The 15,797-nt window shown below is 36.2% G+C and overlaps 1 protein-coding gene across 1 annotated transcript; it reads left to right on the plus strand.

The window, feature by feature from the left end:
* The first annotated feature begins 12,492 nt into the window (after positions 1-12,492).
* On the plus strand, positions 12,493-15,712 carry tac3b (tachykinin precursor 3b). Its single transcript, NM_001256390.2, has 7 exons — positions 12,493-12,539; positions 12,620-12,725; positions 14,543-14,636; positions 14,777-14,809; positions 14,907-14,960; positions 15,337-15,388; positions 15,473-15,712. The coding sequence occupies exons 2-7, from the start codon at positions 12,630-12,632 to the stop codon at positions 15,489-15,491; spliced, it is 348 nt and encodes a 115-aa protein (NP_001243319.1). The 5' UTR covers positions 12,493-12,539; positions 12,620-12,629; the 3' UTR covers positions 15,492-15,712.
* The last annotated feature ends 85 nt before the right edge of the window (positions 15,713-15,797 follow it).

A 15,797-nucleotide genomic window follows, 5' to 3' on the forward strand; every position in this document is an offset into this window, starting at 1 on the left:
TAAGCACTTTTTTCCTGGATTTTTTTGTTGGATGGTCATCATAACCACCATTTTAATGTACAAAAACATTTCCTAAAGAATGACTAATTTATAAGAAATACTAATAATATATGAATATATTAATAATATATTTTTACTTACAGTTTTTTACAATGGCTATGACACTTTTCTCAATACATTTAACAAGTTTGCTAAACTCTTAACGCAGCAACACACCTAAAATACACAATTGGCAAAACAGTTAATTTTATGCTCAAAATCACACATTATAAACTAAACCTCTAAACTACTTTTCAAAATACAATAATAAACGAACACACTACATCATGTCTAACAAAACACTGCAATCATGTTTCAAAATGAAATTATTGTTCAAAACACTAACACATGTTCTCTTCCAACATAAACATTCAGTCAATCAGAACACACTGACAATAAAAACACTATCATCAGCTGACATTACAGAAACTGCATTAGTTTATTTGTCAGCTCTGCCCTTATATTTGAAGTCTCGTTACAGTTTTGTTTCGTTGGGTTAAGTAAATGCATGCATTTTCTTTCATTTACGGCAAAAATTCTATACAAAACGAAGAAAAAAATTGCTTTATAAAATTTACAGTTTATGTCAAAAAAATACAGACACAGAATTTCTGCAGTACAGACTTTTTTTGCAGAAGGACATCACTGCAAACAGGAAAAGCACCACAATTATAATAAAATAACAAAGTAATCTTCTATACTGCCCGGTCTTTTGCCACATGTTCTCATCCACATTATACTTGATATCTTCTGTGGCCCGGCACGGTAACTGTGGCCCTTTGGCCTATTATGTTTTTCCTACGGCGACATCCCCAGCCTTGTCAACATTGAAAATTTCATGTGGTACTTGATTGGCCTCTAACTTCATGACTCTCTGAAAGTAATTAGACACAGTGTATGCAAATCCTGTACTGTATATGTACTGTATGTACTAATGAACTCCAGGTTTAAAGAGTAGTTTACTGCAAAACACACTGTGTATAGTACAGTAATGACTGTATTGCATAATCTTACATGGACGTATTGGTGACAGAGTTCTTTGATGCGCTCACTGTTCCTTTCAAAAACCTCAACAGTCCTCTATTAGAACATATGATCATGTGATTGGAAAAACCAAAACAAGACATGAGTGTGCTTTCTAGATGGGAATCAGCTGTCATATATATATATATATATATATATATATATATATATATATATATATATATATATATATATATATATATATATATATATATATGAGAGACTCATATTGCGGTTATATATATATAAAAATTATTAATAAAGAAAATATTCTTTATTTATATAACTGCAATATGCTGTTTCTCATTGGCAATTGAATAAAATACAGGGAATAAACTTGTGTTTCAATTCACAATTAGAACAGCTGTTCACTTTGACTTTATCCTATATAATTTCTGTTTAGAACATGGTGTTATCTGTTCTGACATACTGTGTTAAAGCATTTGTAAATTTGACTGTAAAATTACATTGTTTTGTTCTTGGTTGTGCTTGTGTGTAAAAGAAGTTAAAGCATTTTAAATTTGTGTTAACTGGATGCATTTTGTGTCAAAACAACAAGAAATGTGTTAATTGTATAGCCCACGAAGACGGATGTTGTGCTAACAGTGTTAAGAGTTTAGGAAACTTGTTAAATGTACTGATAAAAGTGTCATAGCAATTGTAAAAAACTGCATTTAAAAAAAAAAATTATCACATCATTTATCATTAGAAAAACAGGAATCTGTTAAACTTTTAAATAAAAAAACTGTGGCCTATTGTCATTTATTAGGCAAATAACAAACTGACCATCACATTTAACTTTCCTCAGTGTGATTTTTTCATTCAAAAGCCAAGATTTAGAATAAAACTTACGCGTAAACTTTATACTGTAGGTCAGTAGTGAAAGGCGGCTCCACTTATGTCCGATTCCTCTTGGTCTTAATGCTTTTCCTGATTAGTTATTTGCACAATTTATGATGGCATAGCAGTCAAAAGTAAAACAAATGAGCTCATGTATGGGAAATTCTGGACCTTTGTCAGTGGGGGGCGGGTCTTTTAAATCACCTGAACTCCCCCTGGCTACAGGCCTGATTTGAGGGTTCATTCTGCTGTGGCTAACTCTGATAAACCAGGGACGAAGGAAAAAAGGTTTTCTAAATGGTCCATAAACATGCAAATTATACATCACTTATTTAAATACTTGGTCGTTTGCTTACATTTCCTGCACAAATAATTCAGAAAATTTCATTTGAGTAAAAGAAATTCACACTGCACAATTAACACATTTTTCATTCATTCATTTTCTTTTTAGCTAAGTCCCTTTATTAATCCGGGGTCGCCACAGCGGAATGAACCGCCAACTTATATAGCACATTTTTACGCAGTGGACGCCCTTCCATCCACACACACTCATCCACACTCACACAATACAGACAATTTAGCCTACCCAATTCAGCTGTATCGCATGTCTTTGTTTGGACTGTGGGGGAAACCGGAGCACCCAGAGGAAACCCACGCAAATGCAGGGAGAACATGCAAACTCCACACAAAAACGCCAACTGACCCAGCCAAGGCTAGAACCAGCAACATTTTTGCTGTGAGGCGACAGCACTACCTACTGCGCCACTGCGTTGCCAAGCACATTTAAAAAAAATAAAATGAATAAAACCAGCCAAAAATATACAAACATATTAAGAAAACCTTCAGAATACAAAAGAATAAAATAAGTTTGATGTAAGAGCTGCTGAAGGGGACATTTATGGCTCAGTGCAGGACAAAAAAAAACATGATGAGGAAATAGCCTTTAGAAAAGATTGTAATTCAAATCTAAAGGCACAGATTGATAAAGTGTGACAAAAGAAACACTTAAACTTGTATTTGGATGTTGTCTTTATGAAAGCCGAAACTCCTCAAATCCCAAAATTGAGAGGTGCTTGAAAGAAAAAAAGAGTGTTTTTGTCTTCAGTGTCTCGCTTTAAGAAACTAATGAACTACCGCAAAAATATGAGCTTTAACGTCTTCACAGCACACGCATGGACTGGCACAGCATGCTGAGTTGTCTGGTTACGTGGGGCTTTTTACATTTTACTAATGGCACCGGCGTCAATGCCATCGTTTCTCACTGTGAAGGGAATGCAGAAACTGGTGGGAGGAGTGAGGGAGAGGCAGAAATATGGACAAGTGTGATTCTCATTTTCACTTCGCTACTTACTGCATGGCACAAAACACAAAGGCGACTCACATGTGACACACAAACACACAGTGCAATATCAAGTGATAATAAACTCTTTAGGGGAAATGAACATATCGCTAATTTGAAAAGGGCTTTGGGTGATTTTGTGTGTCACCATGTGTGAGGAAATATGTCAGCTATATACCAAATTGACACTTATCATAATGGACACCAGGGAATAGTAAAATGTGTTATATAGGACTGAAGGCAGTCTTGTTTACTTTTAATTGGATATATGATTAGATTACACAAAATTAGCTGGAGAAGACTCGGGATGGAGCATCCAATGGGCAATGGGTTATTAAATTAACAGAATGATCGGCAGATCTCAGGCAAACATATTCAAATCTTGTGTAAATATTGAGTAAGAGGATGAGAGACATGATATTTATTATTTTATCTTTACCCTTTTTTTTATTTTTAAATTGTCCCACGAATCAGATGTCAACAGAGGAGCACCACTCCAAATGTGGAAGCAAATGATCAGAATTTAATTGTAAATTACCAAATCATACTTTTTTCAAGTGGATTATTTTGTATGGATTGATTGTTCACCTAAAGAATAGCAATGTGCGACAGCAAAATAAATATTGTAAATTTAATAGTTAGTAAGGTATAGTTGCGTTTAAATATTGGGTATAGAATTAGAGATTTAGGATTAGATCATTTATATCAGCACTAAACTACAGTCAGCCACTATCTTACTAATAATGCAGGTAAGATGCCAGTAGTTAATAATGGGAATTGGTACTTAAAAAAAGTGTTTGTGTAACCCCTCTGGTCCTACACCACTCAACCTGCTCCGAGCTGCGATATTGCTCCGGCGACTCTCCGCATGGCAGTCGGTTGCTCTAATAAGGAGGCTAACGACCGTGGCCTCTAGTGTTTGTTGCTAGAGCACCTTTTCTGGTTCAGAGGAGTGAGGTTTACCTGCCCAGAACTTCATTAGCTGGCCTCTGTTACACTCACTCCCCCTAAACCTCACTCCCATTTGGGTCACGGCACCAAGGTGACCCTGCCGTTCCTACACTACCCAATGCACTCCAAAATGGGATCTAATCAGCGACTCTACACATGGGAGTTGGTTGCTCTACCAAGAGGCTGAAATCCATGGCCTCTACCGTCTGCCACTAGTACACCTTTTTAGGGTCTGAGGAGTGAGGTTTACCTGCACAGCACTTCAAAAGTGGGCCTTTGTTACCCTTACCCCCCCCCCCCCGAAACCTCAATCCCATCCGGGTCACAGCACCAATATAACCCCGCCAGCCCTACACAATCCAACCCACTTCGAGAAGGGATCGAGTTGGCCTTTACCGTCTATCGCTAGAGCACCTTTTCTGGTTCAGAGGAGTGAGGTTTACCTCCACAGCACTTCACTAACTGGCCTCTATTACACTCACCCCCATAAACCTCACTCCCATCCGGGTCACGGCACCAATGTTACCCCGCCGGTTCTACACCACCTAACCCACTACAAGATAGGATCAAATTGCCGACTCTCTGCATGGAAGTCGGTTACTCCAACAAGAGGCTAAAGACCATGGCCTCTACCGTCTGCCACTAGAGCACTTTTTCGGATTCAAAAGAGTGAGGTTTACCTGCACAGCACTTAACTAGTTGGCCTCTGTTACATTTGGATTAATTCGAAATGATTTCAATTAAGTGTCAAAATATATTAGTAAAATTACCTTAAGTGCATTTGGAAAACATTTGGAACACATATTTTTGGTTGTTTTATATTATTTATATTGCTTACTTTTATTACAAAAGAATAATATATATAATTTTTTTTTCCAATATAGGGACAGTATTTTTGTGCCACTTTTATAGAAAGACCCGTAGTTATTATCTCTTATGACCAACAATTGAAATATAAAAAAATGACTTTTATTTGAAAGTAAAAGTTTATGCACGTTAAATCATATAATTCTAGTTTGATATAAACAAAATTATTTTAAAAATGAATATGATCTGTTTTTGAGCAATAGTGAGTTATAAAGACAATGGTATTTAATTAAATTCCAATAATTACAATGGATTGAATAATGGACATTTAAATTCAAGTTGACTCAATAATGGCGTGATCTACGCATTATGTTTTGCATCAGTGTGGCTTATAAGTGGTATAAAGTTTCTAGAATTTCTATTTTTAAATAAAAAAAGGAGTAAATGCAGCAAAACTGGTAAAATGTGAGAGATTATTCAGAAAATTGACACTGTCTTACATTCACTCATTTAAAAAGAGTTGCTTATTTATAAAAAAAAATTAAAACATTAAATGCATTTGCTAAATCCACCATGAGGGTAAATATTTCAAACTAATCATCCTTCAGCGATGCTTAAATTCTTCAAATGTATCAAATTAAATTACGCTGAAAGCCTCGAAATTCAGGTATCTGTCACTGCCGCTTATTGTCATGCTGTGCGGGGTTCAAGGAAAGCGCTTCATCATCTTTAGAAACTTTACAACTTTAAAAAAGTTTTTTGAAACAGATGTTTTCGTGGGTTAAATTCTCTAAGGGGGCAGAAAATCTAATGAATGCTCAGGAAACACTTTCAATGACCGTTGACCGTGAAACAGACAATGAAAGGTTTTTTTCTTGATGAGGGTTGTCTGAATGGACAGAGGAAGTATTCAGCAGCTCTCCTCTCCTTGATCTATACTTAAAGCGGTGTGTGTGTGTGTAGGTGGATATCTGAGGTTGAAGCACCTCAGCCGCACAGCCTCTCAATAGCTGGATGATACTGGGAAAGAGTACAACCAAACTAAATATGTCAATAATAAGTGTGCTATTCAATTAAATAGAGGTAATGCTATAAGCAAAAGGATGATAATGATGATGACAATAGCCAAGGTTTTTGTGCATTGATTGATTCTATCTAATCTGAATACAGAAAAAAATATACAGATCCATGTTTGGTGAGTGGATGATATCAGAAACGCAGGAAAAATTCCAGGAAATTATATTAGGCTATAAGAAAGAACATGAGAGAGAGAGTAAGAGAGAGAGAGGCTATGTTTGTGTGTGTGTGAAAGTTTGTGAGTTTATTTGCGTAAGCAAGGGATGGTAGGTGTCATTCACCATTGAGAAGCACTGACTGGACTGTAGTGAGTGTGGGTGTACTTCCGAACTGTCCTAATGCTTCATGTCCGCTTTAGCAAACACATACACACTTTCACACAAATACGCAGGAACAAGTGACTCTTGCTTCCACTGACAGGACTATCGTAAAGTAATCACTTGTTTTGATGGTAATGGAAATGGTGGGAACTGAGGGGAATCATTTGTTCTCAATGCAAACAACCAGACTTAATTACCTCTAAGCTATGTTTTCCAGCTCCGAGTCCCTTGTATCCAAATCCGGCTTCACGAGGACTGTGGAGCGTTGGTGTATCATTAAGAGCCTTCCTTCTTGCTCTGGAATCAAAAGAAAGAATAATTCAAAACCTAATTAAGCTCTACAATGTTCAGGGCTTTGTTATGTTAATGAATTTGGATTTTATTTTTTCATACTCTAAATAAAAACCAGGCGCTCAGTAAAATCTACTGTAAAAGTGAAACTAGGAAAAGGGGTTTTGTGCTTCTGGTATTCCTTTTATATTGGAAGAAATTGTCAATATATCGATGTAGTAGTAGCTGGTGTTTTTGGTGGTGTGAGAATCTTTTTTGGTCTCCGTGAGGAAAACAGCTTATGATTCATATACTATACTAGTGTTTTAAAAAATGTAAAAAAAAAAAAAAATCTGAACATTTTATGTGGGAGTAGTGTTTGGGTATGATTAAAGGACAGAATATGTCATTGGAAAATCCCCACTGACAGACAGAAAATGTACAGCCATGCCATGTAAACTTAAAATTTTGAGTAACTAAAGCAGACACAGGTGAACATAGTCAAGAACCAATAAATAACCATAAAAGGAAACTATGGGGACACTGAAACATGTAAATTAAGGAAATACAAACAAAAGTTTAAAAAACAAGCCTAACACATGACAGTCTCAGTTTAACCTGATGATAATTAATAATGGGAATGTTTTTGAGTTAGGAACAAACATGTCTGAAAATGTGAGAGGGGTCTGGCTGCAGACCTGGTGCAGTCCAATCTGGACTGCATCCAATGCTTTTTAATGGGCTCACCAAACCCCACCCCTAACCCTACCCGTCACAGTGACGTCACTAGCTCCATTTGAGAGCATTGTGTCTGACATTGCATCGCTGAGTGATGCAGTCTCAGCTTGCATCATAAAGGCTGTATCCAGTCACAATTGGAAAATGTAGCCCTATAACGTTTGTGGAGATTGTGAATTATGTTGCCAGAACTACGTATGACTGCATTTCATCTTTAAAACGAATGCAATGGGGCGGTATGACGCCATTCATTTTCTTGCTTACCAGCTGACTGCTTACCTCCGTATGGACGGCTTTTCTGATGTTACCAGTTTGTTTGGTGACTCGACATGTATGTTTGCAGACTTAAGATTCAGAGCAAACTTGACCATGACAACGGGGTTTGAGTCTGGCAAAGGACGGTTCCAGAAAGTGGGCAAGACAAAAACAAAATCTGAAAACGTGGTAAAAATCAGGCGAGGGCTTTTCTTTTTCTGGATTGCTTTTTAAAACACTGCGTTTGGGTTTAGGGAAGCAGGTCAATCTGTGCTTTGAAAACACTATGGGTTGGGTTTAGGAAAGGAGGGGGGTGGGGGGATCAGTCGGTTGGTCAGTCAGTTGACAGAGGTTAACAGCATGTGCGAATGGCACTCATGAGAGAAATTTGAGATCTGAAAAAACTCAGTGGCCTCTGGTTGATTTGTGAAAACAAAAACTGCACAAAAAACATAGCTCCTGGGATGTATTTTATTCTCCAGAAATGTATATAGGAGTACATATTCAGAATAAACCTGAGTGGGTCTTCTGTGTGGATGTCGGTCTACGCTTTATACATTTTCCATTAAGTTTGCCTAAGTTTGTTTTTGTTGGATTACATCTTTGTATTTGTTTATTGACATAAACAACTGGAAATATATCACCTTTTACTTGCCTGCCCTGCCATTAAAGGCTAGTTGTCACACTTTTCGTACTGAGGAAACTTATTGTGTGATTTCGTTTTTATGGCTACCCACTGACTATGTTCACCTGTGTCTGGTTTAGTATTTGTCACGATGTCCAGTTTTGCACAACAGCTGTAACGGTTATTTTAAAAAAAGACTACATTTTCTCATGTGCCTTATCGTTTATGTTTCCATTTTTATACTTGATTAGCAAAATAAGTAGTGTAGGAGATGTCCATCATTGCCTGTTCTGCCATAACAGGCTTTATTTTTGAAACATTAAAACATTTGTTATATTCATGTAATGTCGAAAAGATTGTATTTACATTAAATGAATCATCTATATTGACTGTCAGTTTATTTAATTTAACTGACAAATGGTTTGTCATTAACAAAAACAAATATAAGATGCATTTCATTAATTTTGCTTTGGTTAAGCCCTTATTTCATAGATCACCACAGTGGAATAAACCAACAACTATTTCGGCATATGTTTAATGCAGCAAATGCCCTTCCAGCTGCAACCCAGTACTTGGAAACACCCATACACACCCATCCACACACTCATACATTCATTTATTTTCTTTACGGCTTAGTCCCTTTATTAATCTGGAGTCGCCATAGCGGAATGAACTGCCAACTTATCCAACATATGTTTTCCGCAGCGGATACTCTTCCAGCTGCAACCCATCACTGGTAAACACTCATACACTCTCATTCACACACATACACTTCAGACAGTTTAGCTAACCCAATCCACCTTTTGCGAATGTCTTTGGACTTGTGGGGGAAACCGGAGCACCCGGAGGAAACCCATGCATACATGGGGAGAACATGCAAACTTAACACAGAAATGCCAACTGGCCCAACTGAGGGTCGAACCAGCGACCTTCTTGCTGTGAGGCGACAGCTCTACCCACTGTGCCACCCAACCTGATCTCACAAGGAAGTTTAAGTATTTTACGTTTTGTCAGTTTAATGGCTAATTCTTATGAATTCATACGAGTTCAGTCGTACGAAAATGCACGATTTTAAAAAGGAGGCGTGGCACCTAACCCCACCCCTAACCCCAACCGTCATTAGGTGATAAGCAAATCGTACTGAATTGTACGAATTAGATTGTACAAATTCATACGAATCAGCCACTAAATCAAAAAGTTACGAATTGCCGTGAGATTGTGTTGTGCCACCACGTCGCCCCACACACTTATACTTTACTGACAATTTACTTTATTTAATTCAGCAATAGTCCATGTCTTTGAACTGTGGAAGAAACCGGAGCACCCAGAGCAAACCCACGCAAATAAGTTGCATCTACAAAATACAATGTTTTTGTGGAGCTACAGTAGAATATTTGAGGATTACATTTACTGCACTTTTAAAAACTGAATTCTAAAAAGCTAAAACACAACGATGCACATTGTTGAATATGTTGTGGATGTAGAGTATGAAAAAGAATGTCATGTATAGTCCTTTTGATAACATTAAAGTAAACAAACAACCACAACAAACATCCTGCAGCATTTAATCCTAATCCGTTTCTCTCCTCAGCAATCTACTGTCTGGTTTATTCACTTCTCATCATTTTTTTACCACAGTACATTGTCCATGATTTATTTAGTACAGGACTGTAAATTATTTTCTTCTGTGTTTATGTTAAGATGGGATTACTGTGTTAGATAAAATAAACGACTGCAGGCACATTCTCTTCTGCTATGCTGTCACAAACTAGCTGTCACTCCTGCACTGAAGAAAAAACTCCAGCTCTGGTCACTGTGTTGTCATGGTTACTGTTAATTAATTTTCTCAGATTTATTTTTTTAATTCCTTTTTTTCATTCACAACACCGAGTTCACTACTAAAGCGCTTGTAATCGAGGCATCTTGTAGCAAATGTCATTAATGATTTAATCTAAAGCCTGACAGAGAGAGAGAGAGAAATAAAGGCGTCCTCACACAGAAACAAACTTAATAGGTCACATATCTGCAAAAGGGTTTTCTGACCTGTGCAAAACTTTTTGAAGGAATATTTCACCTATAGAGACTGCACACATTAAATGTAAGCCATTTTTCTTTTGTTAAAAGCAAGTTTTCATCAATCAGGCTCCTACAGATGTTAATCAAAATGTCACCGTTTCTATAGCTTACCGACAGCTTTGTCCAGATGAAGGACATTTCAGTAATGAGATGAAGTAAACCGAATGACCAGTATAGATGACTCATAATCCCACTGGATAATAAACACTGAACCGCTATTACCCGTAGGCCAGAGTGCAAATTATACATTGACTTTTTTTTGGTCAACTTTTTCGGTAATGTTACTGTAATTTGTGTAATACAAGCTTCGGTCATGTGTTTATTAGTTTAAATTACATCTAATTTATTAATAAAGTGTATTTAAGTGTTTAGTGTTTTGAAGGATATTTAGTGTCGGATCTACAGTATCCTCTGATCAGGGGCGAACTAATCCAATAGCGAGGCAAGCAGCCGCTTGGGGCCCTGGGGAATTAAGGGGTCCCGACCAACGCCAAGAAGCCTAAATTAATCATGTAACTCTTTTATACATTTCCTATTGTATGTTGTAAACTTTGTCTATAACTGTTAATATTTTAAAGTTAATACTTTCTTTAAAACTGGGACCCCCAAGAATAATGGAATGTCCCTTCCATACTGCACATGCACGAGGTGTGAGTGCTTCAATCAATAGAGTATATGCGGAAGGATTTTTAATTTGTCAGTTACCTGGGTTAAGCGCTTCCGGTGAACAGTTTGCCATAACAAAATCGGCCAGTTTAAGGACTGTTTTCTTCAAAAATCAGCGATCTCCACTGGCTGAGTGATATCCGATATAAAGTGGGTTTCAGATTGTACAAGAAGCACTGCATTTAATTACATTTCTCCCCACCATGTCATTAAAATATTAACATTTATTTTACCCCATATTTAATAGAGCTTCTGCGCTAGCCTGTCAATCCTGATGGGCACATGCAAGTAAACAGCTTTTCGTCTCGTTTTTATGCTTGAGCAACTAAGTGAATGCCAAATTCTATTTAACTGATTATATTTTAATTACATTACAACATGGATGCTGTAAAAAGAATTGTATAAATGGAAAAAAGTCACATTAACAGTTCACCGGAAGTTTATCAGTATGGGAAGAAACACTAGCTCTGCATATACCCCATACACTGCCAGCCAGTGTTGCCAACTTAGTGAATTTTCAGACCCCCCAGCGAAAACGTTACTAGCGAATATTTTTAGGTGTTACTGGAGACTTTTAGAGACTGTGTCCATGCTGTACCATTCCTAACAGTACTCTTTACTACAAGCTGCGGGTGATGCAATTGGCCTCTCCCACACCTCAGAGCACTCAAAGGCAGCACAGTGCCACACAGCCATCTCGAACAAGATTGGACACCCCTGCTACATTGTTTGTGAACTTGCTTTTTTATTTGTGAATTTAAGCTCTGGATCTGCAGGTTTCAGACTGTTTAATAATTTTTTTTCTAGCATAGACTGATTAGCGCGATTATGGATTCACAGTATATTGACTATTATAGGGGTGGTCAAATGTATATTTATATTATCTGTTATTTTAATCATTAACATTATTATTTAAAATATAAAACAATTTCTCACTTAAATGGCTGATTCCACCATACATCTTGTTTTAATGTCCTTCAGGGGAGTCAAGCATTAATTAGGGGGTCAATCCCCCCCAAATCCCCTAATTCGCACCCTGCCATAAGCTATGTATCTTTGTGAATCCAAAACAAGCTAAATGCACATTAAAGGAGTTCCAGTATAATATTTATAATAATTACAACTATATATGCACTTGTACATTGGACATTGCCTAACTGTATATAAATATTAGCATATTGCTCTTCGAATCTTACTGAAGAACAGAAATTACAGCTCAATTAGCATAAGACTAAATTAGACATGATGTGAACCTCAAGAGACTGAGACGAGGTGTGAGTTTAGTATAAAGTAATTGACCGCACACATACGTCAGGAGTCGAGTGTTAATGGCTTTGCGTCACTTGAATATGTTAGCATCATCATTGTTTGGTTATTGGAGAGCCAGCCTGAGTGAGCGGAGCGCGCGAACGCTACAAATACAGGAACGCGCGCACACCTGCGAGCCTGAACACACAGAGAAGAACCTGAACAGCATCCTGTTAACACCAGCTCATACTAGTATTTGGATAAGGTATGGTCGATACTTCTTTTGTGCAAATTTAGTATGAAAGCAGTTGTTGGTTAGTGTTACCTAAGTGGTGTTTGGTGCAGGTGTGCGAGGATGTCCTGCGGCTGGCTGCTCGCGCTGCTCGTCCACGTGCTGCTGCTGCTCGCGTGCCCGAGACTCTCGCGGAGCGCCCTCGACTACTCCTTCACTGTGAGTTACACTTTAAAAAGATTGAACTTGAGGGAATTTTTATATCTAAAAATGTTTTATGACACGTGCCTTTTTACTATAGTGATTATAAGTCACTATATATCCGTAAAAGTAAACGTATTATTTTCCCTATACTGCTGTGAGTTTAATAAAATGTGTAAAATGTCATCAAAATGAATGAATATTAGCCTCGTTTTGACCAGCATTTAATCGCGCGCGCGCGTGTGTGACTGGATTTATGAATAGGCTATAGTTCTCTCTCTCTCTCTCTCTCTCTCTCTCTCTCTCTCTCTCTCTCTCTCAAATTAAATTAAATTCATTAATTGCTTTATTGACATGACAGATGTTACAAATGTATAACCAAAGTATTTATAAAGTTTACATTAAAAACAATATACATATATTTAAAAAAACACAGTAAACACTGTAAATAGTAGTATAGTATTATAATAAATAGTATAATAATAATAATAATAATAATAATAATAATAATAATAATAGTAATTTAATAAGAATACAAATTAAAAAATAAATGAAATAAAATAATAATAAATCACAATAAACTGTACATGACCTTATAATGTTTGGAACAATTTGGTGTTTAAGTTACATTGTTTGCAGTTGTGAAAGAAGAGGTTTTTAATACTTTAAGGTTAGCATGAGATGTGTTGTGTTTAATTCTTTATTTTGTATGTTTTATTTTTACAATTTTAATAAAAGGGATGTAAAATGTCAAATCTATCTATGTTTACAGTTTAAATAAATGCTAGTTTCTATCCCAGTGTTGGCTCAAAGAATGCAATTTAAGTTTAGTTTACAATAAATGGCCATATTTACAACGTTTTAAAATACTTATAGACCTACACAGATATGTTCCCGGGTTTTGTAATTAATAGGCTACATAAAAAAGAGTTTATATGATCCATTAATGTGGTATATATATATATATATATATATATATATATATATATATATATATATATATATATATATATATATATATATATATATACACACACACACACACACACACACACACACACACACATATATATATATATATAGCTTTAATGCATAACAAATGCTGCTGTATTTTGATTGTTTACAATGTTACAAAACTACCTTTGTTTGGATGACAAAATGTAATAAGCAATACAACAATGTAATGTTTACTTATTTATGCTGTGTTTGATAATTTGCCAACTCAGACAGTCCAATGATACACACAGAATGTATATGGCCATGGCTAGAATGATCCAAATGGTTTATTAAACCCTTAATGGTTCTATTAATGTGATATCTGACTGTTAAATATGGGCTTAAATGGAGGTTCAGTCACATAACCAAATTACCACACACATGCAGATTCTATTTTAATGAGATTAGGATATATTTTTATATATTTTTTTGCAATTAAAACAATATAGATTATTTTAAGGGATGCAAACATAATAATAGTAAAAAAAATAATAATAAAATGTATTTCCTCTTTTACATTTTTAATTTCCATATCTGACGATCCAAAGAGGCTCACTTATTGATAAATAATGTTACGGCAGCTGTTTTAACATTAAAAAAATGATTGAATTGTCTCTTGTTACAGTTATGAAGTAGTTTGATATCAAGACAAGCAGGAAATGTTCATAGGCCAATGCCGTTAACACATTAAAATGGTCTATGGCCAAACACCCGTAAGCTGTTACTTATCACTTATCTAGCAGTTTTTGTAACCTTAATGACCATCACAGTGAGTCTGTGGTGTGTGCTATTAAGTCATTGACATTAGTGAGTCACACATGCATTGTGTTTATGTACAGGACAACAGCGACGCCCAGCCGGAGCGCTACGACAAACGATATGATGATATTGATTACGACAGTTTCGTCGGCCTGATGGGCAGGAGGAGCACAGGTCAGACACGATGACACCAAATGTACTTTTAATACAATTAAGTTTACAACAGTAAGCAAAGTTCAGGCAAACATGAAAAATAGTTACATTTTTTTCCTCAGAAAAGCGTTTAATGTTTGCTTTATTCATTTTCACCACAGGAATAAATCGTGAGGCACATTTGCCATTTAGACGTAAGTTCCCTCATCATTATCATGCTTAAATATGACTTTATTAAAGTGACATAGGCTATCAAGAGAATGACGAGAGCTTTGTTTGGTCTTTCTGAAGCGAATATGAATGACATCTTTGTCGGACTGTTAGGACGGAGAAACACTTTGTCGTGTAAGTGATTGGAGATTAATTGAATTCATTTTTCATTGTCTTTGTTCCCGTCACCATGTCATAGCCTACAAACAAGGAACTTTTCACATTTTACTACTGTTTGGATCAGAACAAAGGGATAGTTAGCATTTACTTACCCTTGTGTGGTTTCAAACTTACAGGAGTTTCAAATTATTTTAGTGTTCAACAGAAGAGAGAAACTCAAATGGTTTTTAAACAATTCAAGAGCGAGTAAACGATGAAAGAATTTTTGAGCGAAACAATCCCTCTAACACTAAAGTGAACGCACTGACCTCTAGTGGTCACCATGGGGACGGTAGGAAATGAAAATCCTTCAAGATGCCAAGCCTTACATTATTTGTGTTTTTACTATCAGCTATGAGAAAAGAAAGGAGAGGGAACATTTTCTTCAAGGATGGAAGACTGAGGTGAGTTTGATTATTGAATAATTATTGTGGTAAGTTGTTGTATTTGGTGATTGGTTGTAATATTTTACTTTGTTTTTTATTAAGGTTTTGCTGTGGTGTATGAAGCTTTCTCTACGAACTAATCCAACATCACACACACACACACACACACATGCGCGCGCACACTCACACACACTCCACATTTCATCCATTTTAGTATTCTTTTGGCTAACCTTTGGTACAGATTTAACCAAACTTGTGTCAAATAAATCTTTTTAAATAGTTTCTTAAGTAATAACAGTCCTGTTGTATTCAGATGAATGAAGATTAAAGCATGTTGGCCATAATTTGTGCAATATTGTGCTTGTAACTTTTCAATTTAAAAACATTCATATTTAAAATGCTGTAAAATATTTGATTTTATTCATCG

Source organism: Danio rerio, chromosome 6 (genome assembly GCF_052040795.2).
Source record: "Danio rerio strain M-AB ecotype USA chromosome 6, GRCz13ab, whole genome shotgun sequence".
NCBI lineage: Eukaryota > Metazoa > Chordata > Actinopteri > Cypriniformes > Danionidae > Danio > Danio rerio.